This window comes from Kogia breviceps, chromosome 9 (assembly GCF_026419965.1).
Source record: "Kogia breviceps isolate mKogBre1 chromosome 9, mKogBre1 haplotype 1, whole genome shotgun sequence".
Classification (NCBI taxonomy): Eukaryota; Metazoa; Chordata; class Mammalia; order Artiodactyla; family Physeteridae; genus Kogia; species Kogia breviceps.
The window spans coordinates 100,679,267-100,694,291 of record NC_081318.1 but is presented as its reverse complement, the minus strand read 5'-3'; the positions used below and the strand labels follow the sequence as shown (position 1 = coordinate 100,694,291).

Below are 15,025 nucleotides of genomic sequence, written 5' to 3'. Positions count from 1 at the left end.
GTGAATTCTATCAAACATTTAGAGAAGAGCTAACACCTATCCTCAAACGCTTTCAAAAGGGAGGAACACTCCCCAATTCATTCTATGAGGCCACCATCACCCTGATACCAAAACCAGACAAGGATGTCACAAAGAAAGAAAACTACAGGCCAACATCACTGATGAACATAGATGCAAAAATCCTCAACAAAATACTAGCAAACAGAATCCAACAGCACATTAAAAGGATCATACACCATGATCAAGTGGGGTTTATCCCAGGAATGCAAGGATTCTTCAATATATGCAAATCAATCAATATAATACACCGTATTAACAAACTGAAGGATTAAAAACCATATGATCATCTCAATAGATGCAGAAAAAGCTTTTGACAAAATTCAACACTCATTTATGATAAAAACCCTCCAGAAAGCAGGCATAGAGGGAACTTTCCTCAACATAATAAAGGCTGTATTTCACAAACCCACAGCCAACATCGTTCTCAGTGGTGAAAAACAAACCATTTCCGCTAAGATCACGAATAAGACAAGGTTGCCCACTCTCACCACTATTATTCCACATAGGTTTGGAAGTTTTAGCCACAGCAATCAGAGAAGAAAAAGAAATAAAAGGAATCTAAATCAGAAAAGAAGTAAAGCTGTCACTGTTTGCAAATGACATGATACTATACATAGAGAATCCTAAAGATGCTACCAGAAAACTTCTAGAGCTAATCGATGAATTTGGTAAAGTAGCAGGATATAAAATTAATGCACAGAAATTTCTTGCATTCCTATACACCGATGATGAAAAATCTGAAAAGAGAAATTAAGGAAACACACTCATTTACCACTACAACGAAAAGAATAAAATACCTAGGAATAAACCAACTTAAGGAGACAAAAGATCTGTATGTAGAAAACTATAAGAGACTGATGAAAGAAATTAAAGATGATATAAACAGATGGAGAGATATACCATGTTCTTGGATTGGAAGACTCAACATTGTGAAAATGACTCTACTACCCAAAGCAATCTACAGATTCAATGCAATCCCTATCAAACTCCCAATGGCATTTTTCACAGAACTAGAACAAAAAAATTCACAATTTTTATGGAAACACAAAAGACCCCGACTACCCAAAGCAATCTTGAGAAAGAAAAACGGAGCTGGAGGAATCAGGCTCCCTGACTTCAGACTATACTACAAAGACAGTATGGTACTGGCACAAAAGCAGAAATATACATTCACAGAACAGGATAGAAAGCCCAGAGATAAACCCACGCACATAAGGTCACCTTATTTTTGATAAAGGAGGCAAGGATATACAATGGAAAAAAGGCAGTCTCTTCAATAAGTAGTGCTGGGAAAACTGGACAGCTACATGTAAAAGAATGAAATTAGAACACTCCCTAACACCATACACAAAAATAAACTCAAAATGGATTAAAGCCCTAAATTTAAGGCCAGACACTATCAAACTCTTAGGGGAAAACATACGCAGAACACTCTATGACATATATCACAGCAAGATCCTTTTTGACCCACCTCCTAGAGAAAGGGAAATAAAAACAAAAAAAACAAACGGGACCTAATGAAATTTAAAAGCTTTTGCACAGCAAAGGAAACCATAAAGAAGATGAAAAGACAACCCACAGAATGGGAGAAAATATTTGCAAATGAAGCAACTGACAAAGGACTAATCTCCAAAATTTACAAGCAGCTCATGCAGCTCAATATCAAAAAAACAAACAACCCAATCCAAGAATGGGCAGAAGACCTAAACAGACATTTCTCCAAAGAAGATATACAGATTGCCAACAAACATATGAAAGAATGCTCAACCACAGTAATCATTAGAGAAATGCAAATCAAAATTACAATGAGGTATCATCTCACACCAGTCAGAATGGCCATCATCAAAAAATCTACAAACAATGAATGCTGGAGAGGGTGTGGAGAAAAGGGAACACTCTTGCACTGTTGGTGGGAATGTAAATTGATACAGCCACTATGGAGAACAGTATGGAGGTTCCTTAAAAAACTAAAAATAGAACTACCATACAACCCAGCAATCCCACTACTGGGCAAATACCCTGAGAAAACCATAATTCAAAAAGAGTCATGTACCACAATGTTCATTGCAGCTGTATATACAATAGCCAGGACATGGAAGCAACCTAAGTGTCCATCGACAGATGAATGGATAAAGATGTGGCACATATATACAATGGAATATTACTCAGCCATAAGAAGAAATGAAATTGAGTTATTTGTAGTGAGGTGGATGGACCTAGAGTCTGTCATACAGAGTGAAATACAGAAAGAGAAAACCAAATACCATATGGTAACACATATATATGGAATCTAAAGAAAAAAAAACGGTTATGAAGAACCAAGGGTTCTTCATAGGACAGGAACAAAGACGCATATGTAGAGAATGGATTTGAGGGCACGGGGAGGGGGAAGGGTATGCTGGGACGAAGTGAGAGAGTGACATGGACTTATATACACTACCAAATGTAAAATAGATAGCTAGTGGGAAGCAGCCGCATAGCACAGGGACATCAGCTCGGTGCTTTGTGACCACCTAGAGGGGTGGGATAGGGAGGGTGGGAGGGAGACACAAGAGGGAGGATATATGGGGATATATGTATATGCACAGCTGATTCACTTTGTTATAAAGCAGAAACTAACACACCATTGTAAAGCAATTGTACTCCAATAAAGATGTTCAAAAAAAAGGCTTCCTAGCCAAAAATGAGATATGCCTCTCCAACACTTATTCAAATCTTCTTTACAATTTTAGGTGAAACATAGTTTTCAATATTCCTGGAGTATATATGGTGGTGGTTTTGTTAAACGTGCTCTCCACTCCCTATGTTTCTAACTGGTTATTATTGGTACGTAGTCTTTAAAAACTATTGCTTTAGGATATATGTATTACTATATAATATATATTAGTATGCTGTGTGTATATACATACATACATACACACACACGTGTGTATATACACGCACATTCTTAACACTTGCCATTTTACCAAATTTTTTATTCAAGGATTTAAGGTGATGTCCTTGCACGCTGCATGTATGCAATGCTATCAGATACAAATTATGATAGTATACCTCTTATTGGGTTCACTTTTCTATCACAAGTAGTTAACTAGTTAGTGCTTCTAAAACACTCTTAAAATAATGATACTGCTAGTCAATTTTTTCTCATTCTTGCCTTTACTTCTAGTATTTCACCACTAAATATTATTTAGTCTGTTTGTGATCCATATTTTATTGTGTTAAAGAAATATGCCTCTACACTTAATTAGCAGTTTATAATTTCAGCAAATGCCTATTCAACACATCAAGATAGACATATTATTTTACGTCTATTAAAATGATGAATTATAATGGAATTCCTAAAACTAAAACATTCTTGTATCATTAGGATGACCCTACTTGACTCTGCAAGTTAATTTTTACTAAAACATTACATACTACTGGCTAATCACTCCTTTTAGAATTTTTGTATTAATATTCTGCAGAAATTTTTCATGCTGTCTTTGTTAATTCCTGGTGTTTGTGTCATACTAACTAAAAGTTCCAGGAAGTTTTATTTCCTACATCGTATAGAGAATTGGTTATAAGTTTAGATAGTAAGGTAAAACTATCTAGATTCAAATCTCAATTTTGCCACTTGCTAGTTGAATGACTCTGAACAAATTCTTCATCTCTGTAAGGTTCAGTTTTCTTAACTATAAAAACAAGACACGGGCTTCCCTGGTGGCGCAGTGGTTGAGAGCCTGCCTGCCGATGCAGGGGACGCAGGTTCACGCCCCGATCCGGGAAGATCCCACATGCCCCGGAGCGGCAAAAAAAAAAAAAAAAAAAAAAAAAAAAACAAGACACAACTTAACTGAAGTAATTCAGGTGAAATTCCTAGAACAGTACTTGTATCATGTATAAACTAAATAAATACTAACATCATTAATAGAAACCCTAGTATCCAATACAATTAGGAACAATAGTTAGGTAACTGAAAAAATGGGTTAGAGAAAATCATTACCAAAAAAGAAAAAGAAAAAGAAAGATACACAGATACATGATTTAAACATTTTATTTTAACTAAAAATGTATAAATGTGCATTTATTTCCCAACTTTCTGACATAGGGCCATGGCCTTCTCTTTCACCAGAGGACTCACTGAATGGGATTCTACATTAACCAACTCTGTTAAGTCTTTGCAAAGCACTGCATCTGTCTATAGTTAATTAAACAACATATGTACAATAATAAAATGTTTGTATACAAAATGGGAAACAACTACCTCTTGGTCGTCATACTCTTCAACTGGTAGAATAAATACGTAGTCTTACGATAGAGTGGTAATCTACAAGCTGCAAATATTCAGCTTGCTATCAAGCTAGTATTATTTACAGATGGAATGTAGAGCATCAATTAGTCCAATAAGTCTGCTGAAGGGAAGGTTCACAGTACATGGGTATGTATGTGCCTTATACCAATATCTTCCCTAAAAATTCTCATCCATATTTTGAAACACTCATGCAAATCTTACAAGTTGCAAATTAATATTATTATATATGAAAACCAAAGCTCTTTTATAAAAAAGAAATTTATTTAAAATATTAGATAAAGAGAAAGATGATTAACATGTAAGTCCTATGACCTAGGTCCTATAATAGGCTCCAAATAATGAAGACCTATGCTAGTGAGTACATGGATATATTTTGGTGTGTCTGCGTACACATATACATATTAACACATGTGCATATACATATGTAAAAGAGTATTTCTTTAAAATATCCCCAAACATTAATTCTTCCATACTGCCACACTCCAAAAAAACCAGAATCTACCATTCATTCTCTCCCCCCTCATATTAATACTCCTCCTTCCCAGTCTTATCTTTAGGGACTCAAACACATTAATCTAATCACAAAATATCTAGGGACTTTAAGATCCTTAATTTTACTAGAACATTTATCAGAGTGCCTGCATTCTAGTTTCTCCTCCATTCAGCAATCATCAGCCTTCAACAGAAACATAATGTTCTCCTAGAAACACAAGAGTGAAAAAATTTTAATTTCCTACAGATATTACAAATATTAAAATCACAAGCTTACCTTATTAATTCTAGTTGTGCAAGCTCCTGATTTGCTTGAAATATAGGTTTTTTAGTGAAGAGTTCACCAAGGATACATCTATTGGGAAAAATATCCGCCATTACCAAATGGTATGATTTTACTTCACTACCAAGTTTCAAGTAAACTAACCAGTCAATAAGCCTATCTTACCCACAGCTCCATACATCAATAGCTGGTGTGTATCTTTCTTCTCCCAGCAGCAGTTCAGGTGGACGGTACCATAAAGTGATGACCTTGTTAGTATACGGACGACTAAAAAACATAGAAAGCACTCTTTAGAGTTAGTATGTGTTAGAATAAGAGAAATTCTCTTAAGAAATATTACTTTGGCTAATCAAAGCAATCCTACAATCCTAACTAAAACTACTTTCATCTGCCTACAGACATGCTATGACATCTAATACATGATAATAAAATACATCTGAAAGCAATGTGATTACCTGAAAAATTCCCTTAATATATAAAAATTAAAAGTTGTTGGCTTGTTTTAACTGTAATACAGTCAAAGAAAGATCTTTATATCAACTGTTGGCATTGATGATTTTCACCAAATCTGGCAAATCACTAATGTATGGCAAGATACAGTTCAAACTGTAACCACCTAACAAAAGTTTTCAACTGGCTTACCCCACTTTGGTATGTGAATAGAAAGTACAGAAATGTAGACTGTAGTAGTTCGGGTCTACTCTGCCAGGAACCACTAGTGATAGGTAAGATACTTTATCAGATGATTTCTTTGTCACCTTCTAACAATGAGGACATATATATATATACTACTACCACTTTGTCATAGAAGATATTATCTAGTAAGCTGCATATGTGTTTTCACTCCTCCGAGAATGATCCTGTTGTAGCTGATTCACATGAGTAAAGACAGTCTAAGAAGTTAGAGGTAGTTCTTCGACTGTTCTGTGTGATCACGTATGTCTTTAGGTCAATTCTAAACTTCTCTTCCTTTCCAAATACCCTCCAAATCACAAGGATGCAAAGGCTGTATCACAGGAAATTTCCCAGAATGGCTGTATTCCAAGCCCAGTTACCTGAGGTTGGCTTGGACTCGGACCAGTTTGGGGAAGGAAAAAGAGGAGCATATAATTTATAAAGCAATTCCCTCTTGCCAACTGTAGGTCTGAAGTTCCAGGCAGCCTAAGACCTGAGTAGCTTGCTCCCACACTACCAAATTTCTCCAAATAATTTAAACACTTAGACTGTAAGCCATCGAGGACACCAAAGCATTACCACAGATAGGACTATAGTAACAGTGTGCCAAAGCCAGGAAAAAAGGATACTTGACTTTGGTATAAATTGTGAAAAGGGAAGATAGTCTAAGAAGTACGTTTTCAATAGCCAACTAGGATTAGATTTTTCTAACATTATTAAATTACTTTTCTTAGTGATTTTTGCTTATTTTTACTAGCATCACTTATCTTCATATAACGAGGAAATCTTTTACATTCTAGCTATTCTAATTAAGCTGGATTTAATCATTTAAAAATATGTTCACCTCTTTATGTCTTAACACCTTTTAAAATTGAAATTCCTTCCCATTTTTCTCATTCAAACCTATACCTCCTTTAAAACATGGTGAAAGACCCATCTCCATAAAGTCTAATCTTTTATTAACAACAGATTTATTTTTAAAGAAAGATTTGTTTTCATATTCTTAAATTTACACCATACTTACCACTGTAATGAACTATTTTGTTTTCTCTATATTCCCAGAAAAATCAAAAGACCTCAGAGACCATTCTTTATTATGAAAAAAATAGTACCCACACACTAAGCCCAGAACAATGTTGGGCATAGGGCAGACCTTTTACTGTATATGGCCCTGCAACTTTAGGTGACATACATGAATTAGCTGGGTGGGGGAACAAAGTCTGAGAAAATTATAAGTAGTTTTCTAAAATATTTCAAAGGTCTATGAGCATGTGAAATGTATGGTCTTGCTACTAAGGTACAACTAGGTATCTACAGTCTCAAGAAAAATGTTTAAATTTATGTAAATCTGTCAGTAAACAGTTAATTTTTTAATCTTTTTATGTTTAGAAATGTTTTAAAATATATTTAAAAAAATAAAAGTCTGTTGTATTATGTGAAGAAATTACACAAATTAAGGTTATTAAATTTTATATTTAAATAAAAGATTATTTTATATGTGTGTTAAAAAGAAACAACAGATCCAAAATGGAGTTACTTGTGTAACTCCCACACCAGCAAACCAAGACTTACTACCTAACCTAACTGCAGATTCAGCCCCTCCCAGGAAACGCATGTTAACCGATTGGTCTGGAATTTCCTGGTCAGCACTAACGAAGTCACCTGCCACACAGACCCCTCCCATCCCTTAAAGGAAAGTGACCTTGCCACGGCCAATCTGCTTTCTGCTAGTATAACTTTCTTGTCCCTGCCCCCTTCTGCCTTTAAACACCTTCCATTTTGTATGGCTCCTCAGAGCTCCCTTCTACTTACTAGATGGGATGTGGCCTGATTCAGGAAGTGTTAAATAAAACCAATTAGATCTTCAAATTTACTCAGTTGAATTTTGTTTTTTAACCGTATTATATATCAAGTTCTAGGCAACATTTAGAACACAGTCATCTTTAGCAGTTAAAATTAGACTAGCTCACTTTTTCATTAACTCTCATCAAATTCAGAAGTGAAAATATTTAGTACATTTTCAAAAATGATTAAACACAGAACTAGATGAACTATACTTCTAGGTGTACAGCAAAAGTACTTAATGTATACCAATTAATAGCTTTTCCAAATATATCAAAATGCTCAGCTTCTGTCAGAAGAAAAATAAGAACTACATAAAGACTGGCAACATTCAACAGTAAAATTTGACATAGAAAGCTCAATTTTAAAACACTAACATAATCTCTAAATTGTGGAAATTATTTCATTTATGAAGTAAATAAATATTCAAACTGATATATATTTTTTGTAGAACAAAGTACCATCCCAACATTTCTCTTTACAATCAATGAAACATCAACAGAATAGCGATCAAAGATTATCTGCTCAGTGACAGATTCCAACACTTTGCCCTTCAGGGGAGGTGTGACGTGGTTATGGTCTTCCCTACTCTACACACCACAAGCAGCACTGTATTCCTAACAAAGCGAGCACTGCCTTAAGGGTATATCCCCAGGCTGGCAGACAGCTCAGCCTCCAGTCTGGTCTGAATAGGTAAAAGGCAAACAGATGATCAGAGCAAGATTTTAGGCCCTTGAAGTATTTGGAGATTCTGGATAATCCAAATTAAAATTCACAAACCACAGTTGATAACTCTTTAAGGACCATTCTAAGAAATGAAAAAAAAAAAAATCATATAATAGGAAATACCTAAATTAGCTTTAAAATGCTTCATTTTTCCAACAATAAAGTCTACACTTATTTCTTTTAGAGTGTAACTTACATTTTTGAGAAAAACATGGAAAGAGTTCAGCTAGCTAAATTCATCATATGCCTAAATGCCATGTCTCCTTCAGAATCCACTATGTAAACACCTACCAAAACTACAAAAGAAATTTGGGACTTTTTGGGTTTTTTTGTGGTACGCGGGCCTCTCACTGTTGTGGCCTCTCCCGTTGTGGAGCACAGGCTCCGGACGCGCAGGCTCAGCGGCCACGGCTCATGGGCCTAGCTGCTCTGCGGCATGTGGGATCTTCCCGGACCGGGGCACGAACCTGTGTCCCCTGCATCGGCAGGCAGACTCTCAACCACTGCGCCACCAGGGAAGCCCTAGGACCTATTTTTAACACCAACCCAACTTCTAAGGTCAAAAACCCAGGAGTCATCCTTGTTTCCTTTTTCCTTCAAATCGCACATCTAATCTGTCAACAACTTCTGTCAACTCTACATCCAAATAGGTCCTAAATGCAACCATTTCCCACGATTTCAAGGAAATCTGAGCCAGTACCAACTTTTAGTCAGAGCCACTATTATCTTTTTTCTGGTACTACTGCAACAGTCTCTTAACTAGTTTCCTTGCCTCGATCTCTAGCTTTCCTCCCCAACTTTTAAGTTTTTTAAGCATAAAACCAAGTCATATCAGTTACCTGCTTAAACTGTCCAGTGATCTCTCACTGCAACTAAATAAAATTTACACTTTACCTCAGGTGATAAGACTATATCCTGGAGTATCTCACTTCCTATTTCTACACTGGGCAACCTCTTGGCCCCCTTAAACTTTCCAAGTCTGTTTCCAGGCCTTGCAGTTGCAGAGTTCCTTCTACTCGGAATGTTATCTGCCTAGGTCTTCATTAAGTTATCCTCTTCTCATCACTCAGGTCTTAGCTCAATTTTACTTCTCAAAGAATTCTATCCTAACTGCCTTAGCCAAAATTAGCCAAGCAGCCACCCCCAAGCTCATAGTGTCCCTACAGACACTATTTTATTTGCTTTGTAGCACTTGGTACTTTAAATTCTTTCCGCTACCCAACAGGTTCATAGTCTACCTTCTTTCATGACTATATAATGAGACCAGGAATTGATCTGTCTTTCATATCTCTATTACATAGCCAATAGGTATTACCTAGGTCAGTGTCTGGCATACAGTAAGTACCTGTCAATATTTTTAATCAACTGATTTATGCCATAACTACATAACAATAAACACTGTCTTTTCCCTCATGCCCTTTCCCCATTCCCTTCTAATTTTACCCTACTTTCCTCCTTTTGATTTTTTCTCAGAAAAATAACTTAAATTTCTGTATCATAACATTGCTACAAAAAAAATAAGTAATTTTTTTCCAATTGATATTACCTTAGGATCACTTGAGCATTCTTATTACACATGCAAATTTAGAAGTGTTAAGTACCTGTATCTTAACATATCCAAAAGGAAATTTATTATCTTCTGCCGTAAACCTGCTTCCCGTTTCCTGTCTCAGCAAACAGCATCACAGTTTATGGCAGAGATTGCTGTCTTCTAAAATCTGTTCTTCCTTTCTTCAATGGGAGCTGCCCACCTACACTACATTTCCCACCCTCACTGCAGTTAGGTGTGGCCGCATGACCAAGTTCTCGCCAATGGAACGTGAACACAGGTGCCATTTCTTGGCCTGGCTCATAACACCCCTCCCTCCTCTTTTCTAGCTTCTAGCTGACAGACATGGTGATAGACTTGGAAAGCATGTGAAGAAAGGCAGCATATCTTCCCATCTGGATCCTTAAATGACTGTATGAAGCAGTCACCATTTGATCAAACAATATTCAATTGTGCAGCAAGGTAAAGTAGCAACTGCTCCAGATTACTGAGTGAGAAATATAAACTTCTTATTCTTTAAGCCACTGAATTTTGAGGTTCTCTGTTGTAAGTTTAGCTTCTCCTAATTAATAAACCATTTATGCAACTCCTTAAGCAGAAATCTTACTGTAGGGGTAAAGGCAGGGATGTGTCTACCAACACAATAGTCAACCATCAAGTTCTAACGATTCTATATCTTATGATATAATTCATCTCCATCCCTCCAACACCTACACCCATTGCCTAGTTAAAGCCATAATTATCCTACCTAGGTTGTTTTTTTTTTTAATAATCACTACTCTTTTTTTTTGGTGTGGACCATTTTTAAAGTCTTTATTGAATTTGTTACAATATTGCTTCTGTTTTGTGTTTTGGTTTTTTGGCCACGAGGCATGTGGGATCTTAGCTCCCCGACCAAGGATCAAACCTGCACCCCCTGCAATAGAAGGTGAAGTCTTAACCACTGGACCGCCAGGGAAGTAAGTCCCCCATATCCTACCTAGGTTTACTGCAACCCCTTTCTAACTGATTGCCCTTGCTTGCAGACTTACAAGGTCAATCTACTTTCCAAAGTGCAGTCAAAGTGACAGTATAAAATGCCAACGTTTACACCTTCAATACACACTGCTGCCTCTGGGAGAAAATCCACACAAGACCTACAAAATGACTGCTTGGTTCTTGCTCTGCCCACACTGAACTATCAGTTCCCTGAGAAGGCTGAGCAAATGCTCATTTTCTAAAACTAGGAGATAGAGCCAGGGAGAGAACACAGCTGGCAAATGCGGACCACAAGCTCCGGACACGCAGGCTCAGCGGCCACGGCTCACGGGCCCAGCCGCTCCACGGCATGTGGGATCTTCCCGGACCGGGGCACGAACCCGCGTCCCCTGCATCGGCAGGTAGACTCTCAACCACTGCGCCACCAGGGAAGCCCCTTAAATAAGCTTTTTAATGTACTTTTCAAAGTTAACACTGACAAAAGACAATGAAAATGACTGTTTTATTAAAGTCAAGGAAAAACATGATAATTTACTCAAAACTTTTACAAAATAGGTGCCATACCTCACTTTTTACCTTAGTGCTTAATGAGGAAAAAGCAAACACTGAGAAAGTATGCAGACAGAAGGACTTTAATCATAAAAGAAAATTCCAAGGTGGGTAGAGTTAGCAGAGAATAAAGCCAATCTCAAATCACTCAATTCAATATTTATTTATAGTATTATGAAGAAAATATTCCATGGTATGATTAGGTTGTTGTGTTTACCAATGTAAAGACAGAAGTATAAGACACTGAAACTGTTTTGAAACTAGGACATTTAAATCCCAAGAAAACTAAAGTACTGATGTAATAATGAAAATAGATCATCCAAAGTTAGACAAATAAATAAAATCCAGAATCCTCAAAATTGAACATTTAGGACTTGGGCTACTAGGTTTGGTTACCCACTGTCAACATCCTAAAGACGGTCTTGTTTACATCACAAAGAGAAAACAAACTGATGTGACATCACACATACGATGTTTTTTTTTCTTTCATGGACTAAAAAAAAATTACATTATTGAAATATCTACCCAGTCTTTTCACAAGAAACAAATTCATCCCTACTGAAAAAGAAACAGGATGGAAAAACATATAGTGAGGTTCTTAGGTGTTACAGAATAAATTAATACTTTAAAAAGAAAACCCTAAAAATAGGAAAAGAACCACTCCAATTTATTCCCACAATTAAAGTTAAATCCCAAGCGATAATTCCATAACCTAGCAAAACACACACATATAAAATCCCTCTCACATTAAATTAGAAAAAGAAAACAGTAACTCCAACAAGCTGTTCCTCTTGGACGGCTAGAAACTACCTTTGTAAAAATCCAGAAATAATGATCTCGACATTAAATATTCTGAATTTCAACTTCTAGTGAATATCTTCATCTGTAAATAAGTCTCATTAACAGTTTTTGAAAAGAAAGCAGACACTATTTTCTTTGTCTACTAGGGAAGTGGCACCAGCACCAGCAATACTTCTTTTATTTTTCAAACCTTCTACTTTAATGTGGTTAACAAGACATTAAAGTATAAAGTCATCATAAAACTTTCATGTGAAATCTCAGGTAATTTTAAATATTTGATGCTATCAAAATATTTCGCATTTATAGACTTTATTAGATACATAAGGAGCTTTAAGAGAGATTCAGAAATGGAAATATCACACAAACTTGCTGGAAGACTAAATGAGCAAACTTCATTTGGCAAAAATAAAATATAACATTTGAAGGGCCAACAATTAATATTAATATAATTAATATAACACCTGAAGGATCAGAATTAATCAAGCAGTTACTATGAATGTGTTTTATGCTTTAAGGCATATAAAACACAAAAGTTTAAAATAATGATCCCTGTCTTTAAAATAACTACAATTCTAGCTGTAGTGAAAAGAACAAAAGTAAAAAGACCAGCACCAAGGAGGCAATTTTAATGCTGAATATAATTCCATCTAGTCCCTGGACAAGCAGCAAGAGGTAATTCTTCCATTCACACCCTACATAGTTTTGGGAAAATTTAGTTTTGGTTTTAATGGAAATTTTATGAAAAGCCACTAGATGGCGATATTGCCTTCAAAAATGTTTAAAAAGCTATTTTGTTCACTGTAACTTTCAGAACCACGAAAGAAATGTTTTCCAATACACTATAAATATCTTACAGATTTGAAATCCTTCATCTTAAAGTTGAGAATAATGACATACAGAGATACTAAGTGACTTGTCCAATATTTCACAACTGGTAGAATGGAAATGCCAGGACTAGAGCCAAAGTTTCCTGATTTAGGCCTAAGGATTTTGAGTTCCTTCCATTAAAAAAGTAAATGTGTTAAGTTATAGTTTCTTCTCTAGAAAGTGAAATTAATTTCAACTTACATGTAAAGTGCATATTTTTCATATGAGACGGTCACATAAGGAGAAAAAGATACTCCATTACTTGGAAAAGCATTGTAGCAAAGACTTGGTAAAATAAAAACTCAGAAGAGGATTTATCATTGTGGCTAAAAGTCTTGGGGAAAGGTGGACTTAAAACAGCTACTAAAAAACTGAACAGATATGAAGAAATGAGGCAAAAACCTCTGTTCTCAAGTTCTATATTTCCCAAGGCCAAATAGAGCAAAGCATGAATGCTGATGTTCAAAACAAGAAAATGATTCTTCAAGTTTAAAGGCATCATTTTCCCCCCTCATTTTAGCCCAGTCTCCTTTCCTCTATTGTAGCATACATGACAGAGGAGATCCATACTGGTCACCCACAACCTCATGCTCAATTCCTACATACTAGCTGTAGTTCCATCAAGTTTTCCTCAAATTCAAAAAAGGTATATCGGGACTTCCCTGGTGTTGCAGTGGTGAAGAATCCACCTGCCAATGCAGGGGACACGGGTTCGATCCCTGACCCGGGAAGATCCCACATGCCGTGGAGCAACTAAGCCCATGCGCCACAGCTACTGAGCCTGCGCTCTAGAGCCCGCGAGTCACAACTACTGAGCCCATGTGCCACAACTACTGAAGCCCGTGCACCTAGAGCCCGTGCTCCGCAACAAGAGAAGCCACCACAATGAGAAGCCCACCCACCGCAATCAAGAGCAGCCCCTGCTCAACGCAACTAGAGAAAGCCCGGGTGCAGCAACAAAGACCCAACGTAGCCAAAAATAAAAATTAATTAATTTTTAAAAAGATACACCAAATCAAATAAGTGAGAGAGATGTAATTGATGCTATTACAGCTATAAGCTGAAATCTGCTCTATTTTGAAAAAACAAGAAACCCTACAATAATTTCTTGACCACTTCATTCTACCTGTAATAGCTAATTACTTAGAAAATAATTCAAAAAATATTTGGATGGGGGTATTATGGTTTCTTTCTGCTTATGATAACAAAGAAATATGGATGGAAATAATTTACTGTATGTTTATTTCAAGAAATATACTAGAAAACTTGGGATAATATAGTGAATCTGCTAAAGGCAGTGAATTTCAGTATGTTATTAAAATTTACTAGAACAGTATGTATATTTTAAAGTCATTCATTAAATTAAGCCTACTTCTCTAACTGATTTTAAAGAAACTGGAATTATTCGAATCTGAAAAAGAGTAGTTTTAAAGACGTACATAACCCTGAAGGAAAGTATATTTGCTTATAAAACAAAATGATATACCAAGTTTTTAACTTATAAATTTGATTAAGCAGAAAATTTCAGTATACATTACCTGAAGATGCAAAGGTATGGCATTTTAAATTTCCTACTTCCTTAAGTTCAACATTCTTATATAAATTCAGCAAGGCAATGGGGACCAAGGTTCAGTGAACACACCACACACCCCTGACACTCCACTGAAACCCAACACTCCATTTTAAAAAAGAAAAAAAAAAATCAATGGGAAAATGGATTATGACATATAAAATTTGGCTCTACAGTCAGTTCTTCTGGAACATATCTATTCCAATGTGAACAAATATCTGCATAAAAAGAATCTATGAGATGGAAAATGGTAATTTAGCTGTTCTCCATCTCCACTGAAACCTAACACGAAAACAAGAAGAAAGGGATTCATAGTCAAAGTATGATAGACATATACTT

General features: G+C 36.1%; 1 protein-coding gene across 2 annotated transcripts in view; it reads right to left on the bottom strand.

Moving 5' to 3' along the window:
- Positions 1 to 15,025, bottom strand: part of CDK13 (cyclin dependent kinase 13) — a 114,292-nt gene that overhangs the window by 24,706 nt on the left and 74,561 nt on the right. For both annotated transcript variants that reach the window (XM_059074309.2, XM_059074310.2), the window contains exons 8-9: positions 5,295 to 5,396; positions 5,124 to 5,201 (exon numbers count right to left, since the gene is read on the bottom strand). In XM_059074309.2, coding sequence (XP_058930292.1) covers positions 5,124 to 5,201; positions 5,295 to 5,396 — 180 coding nt within the window. The remainder of the gene's footprint in view (positions 1 to 5,123; positions 5,202 to 5,294; positions 5,397 to 15,025) is intronic.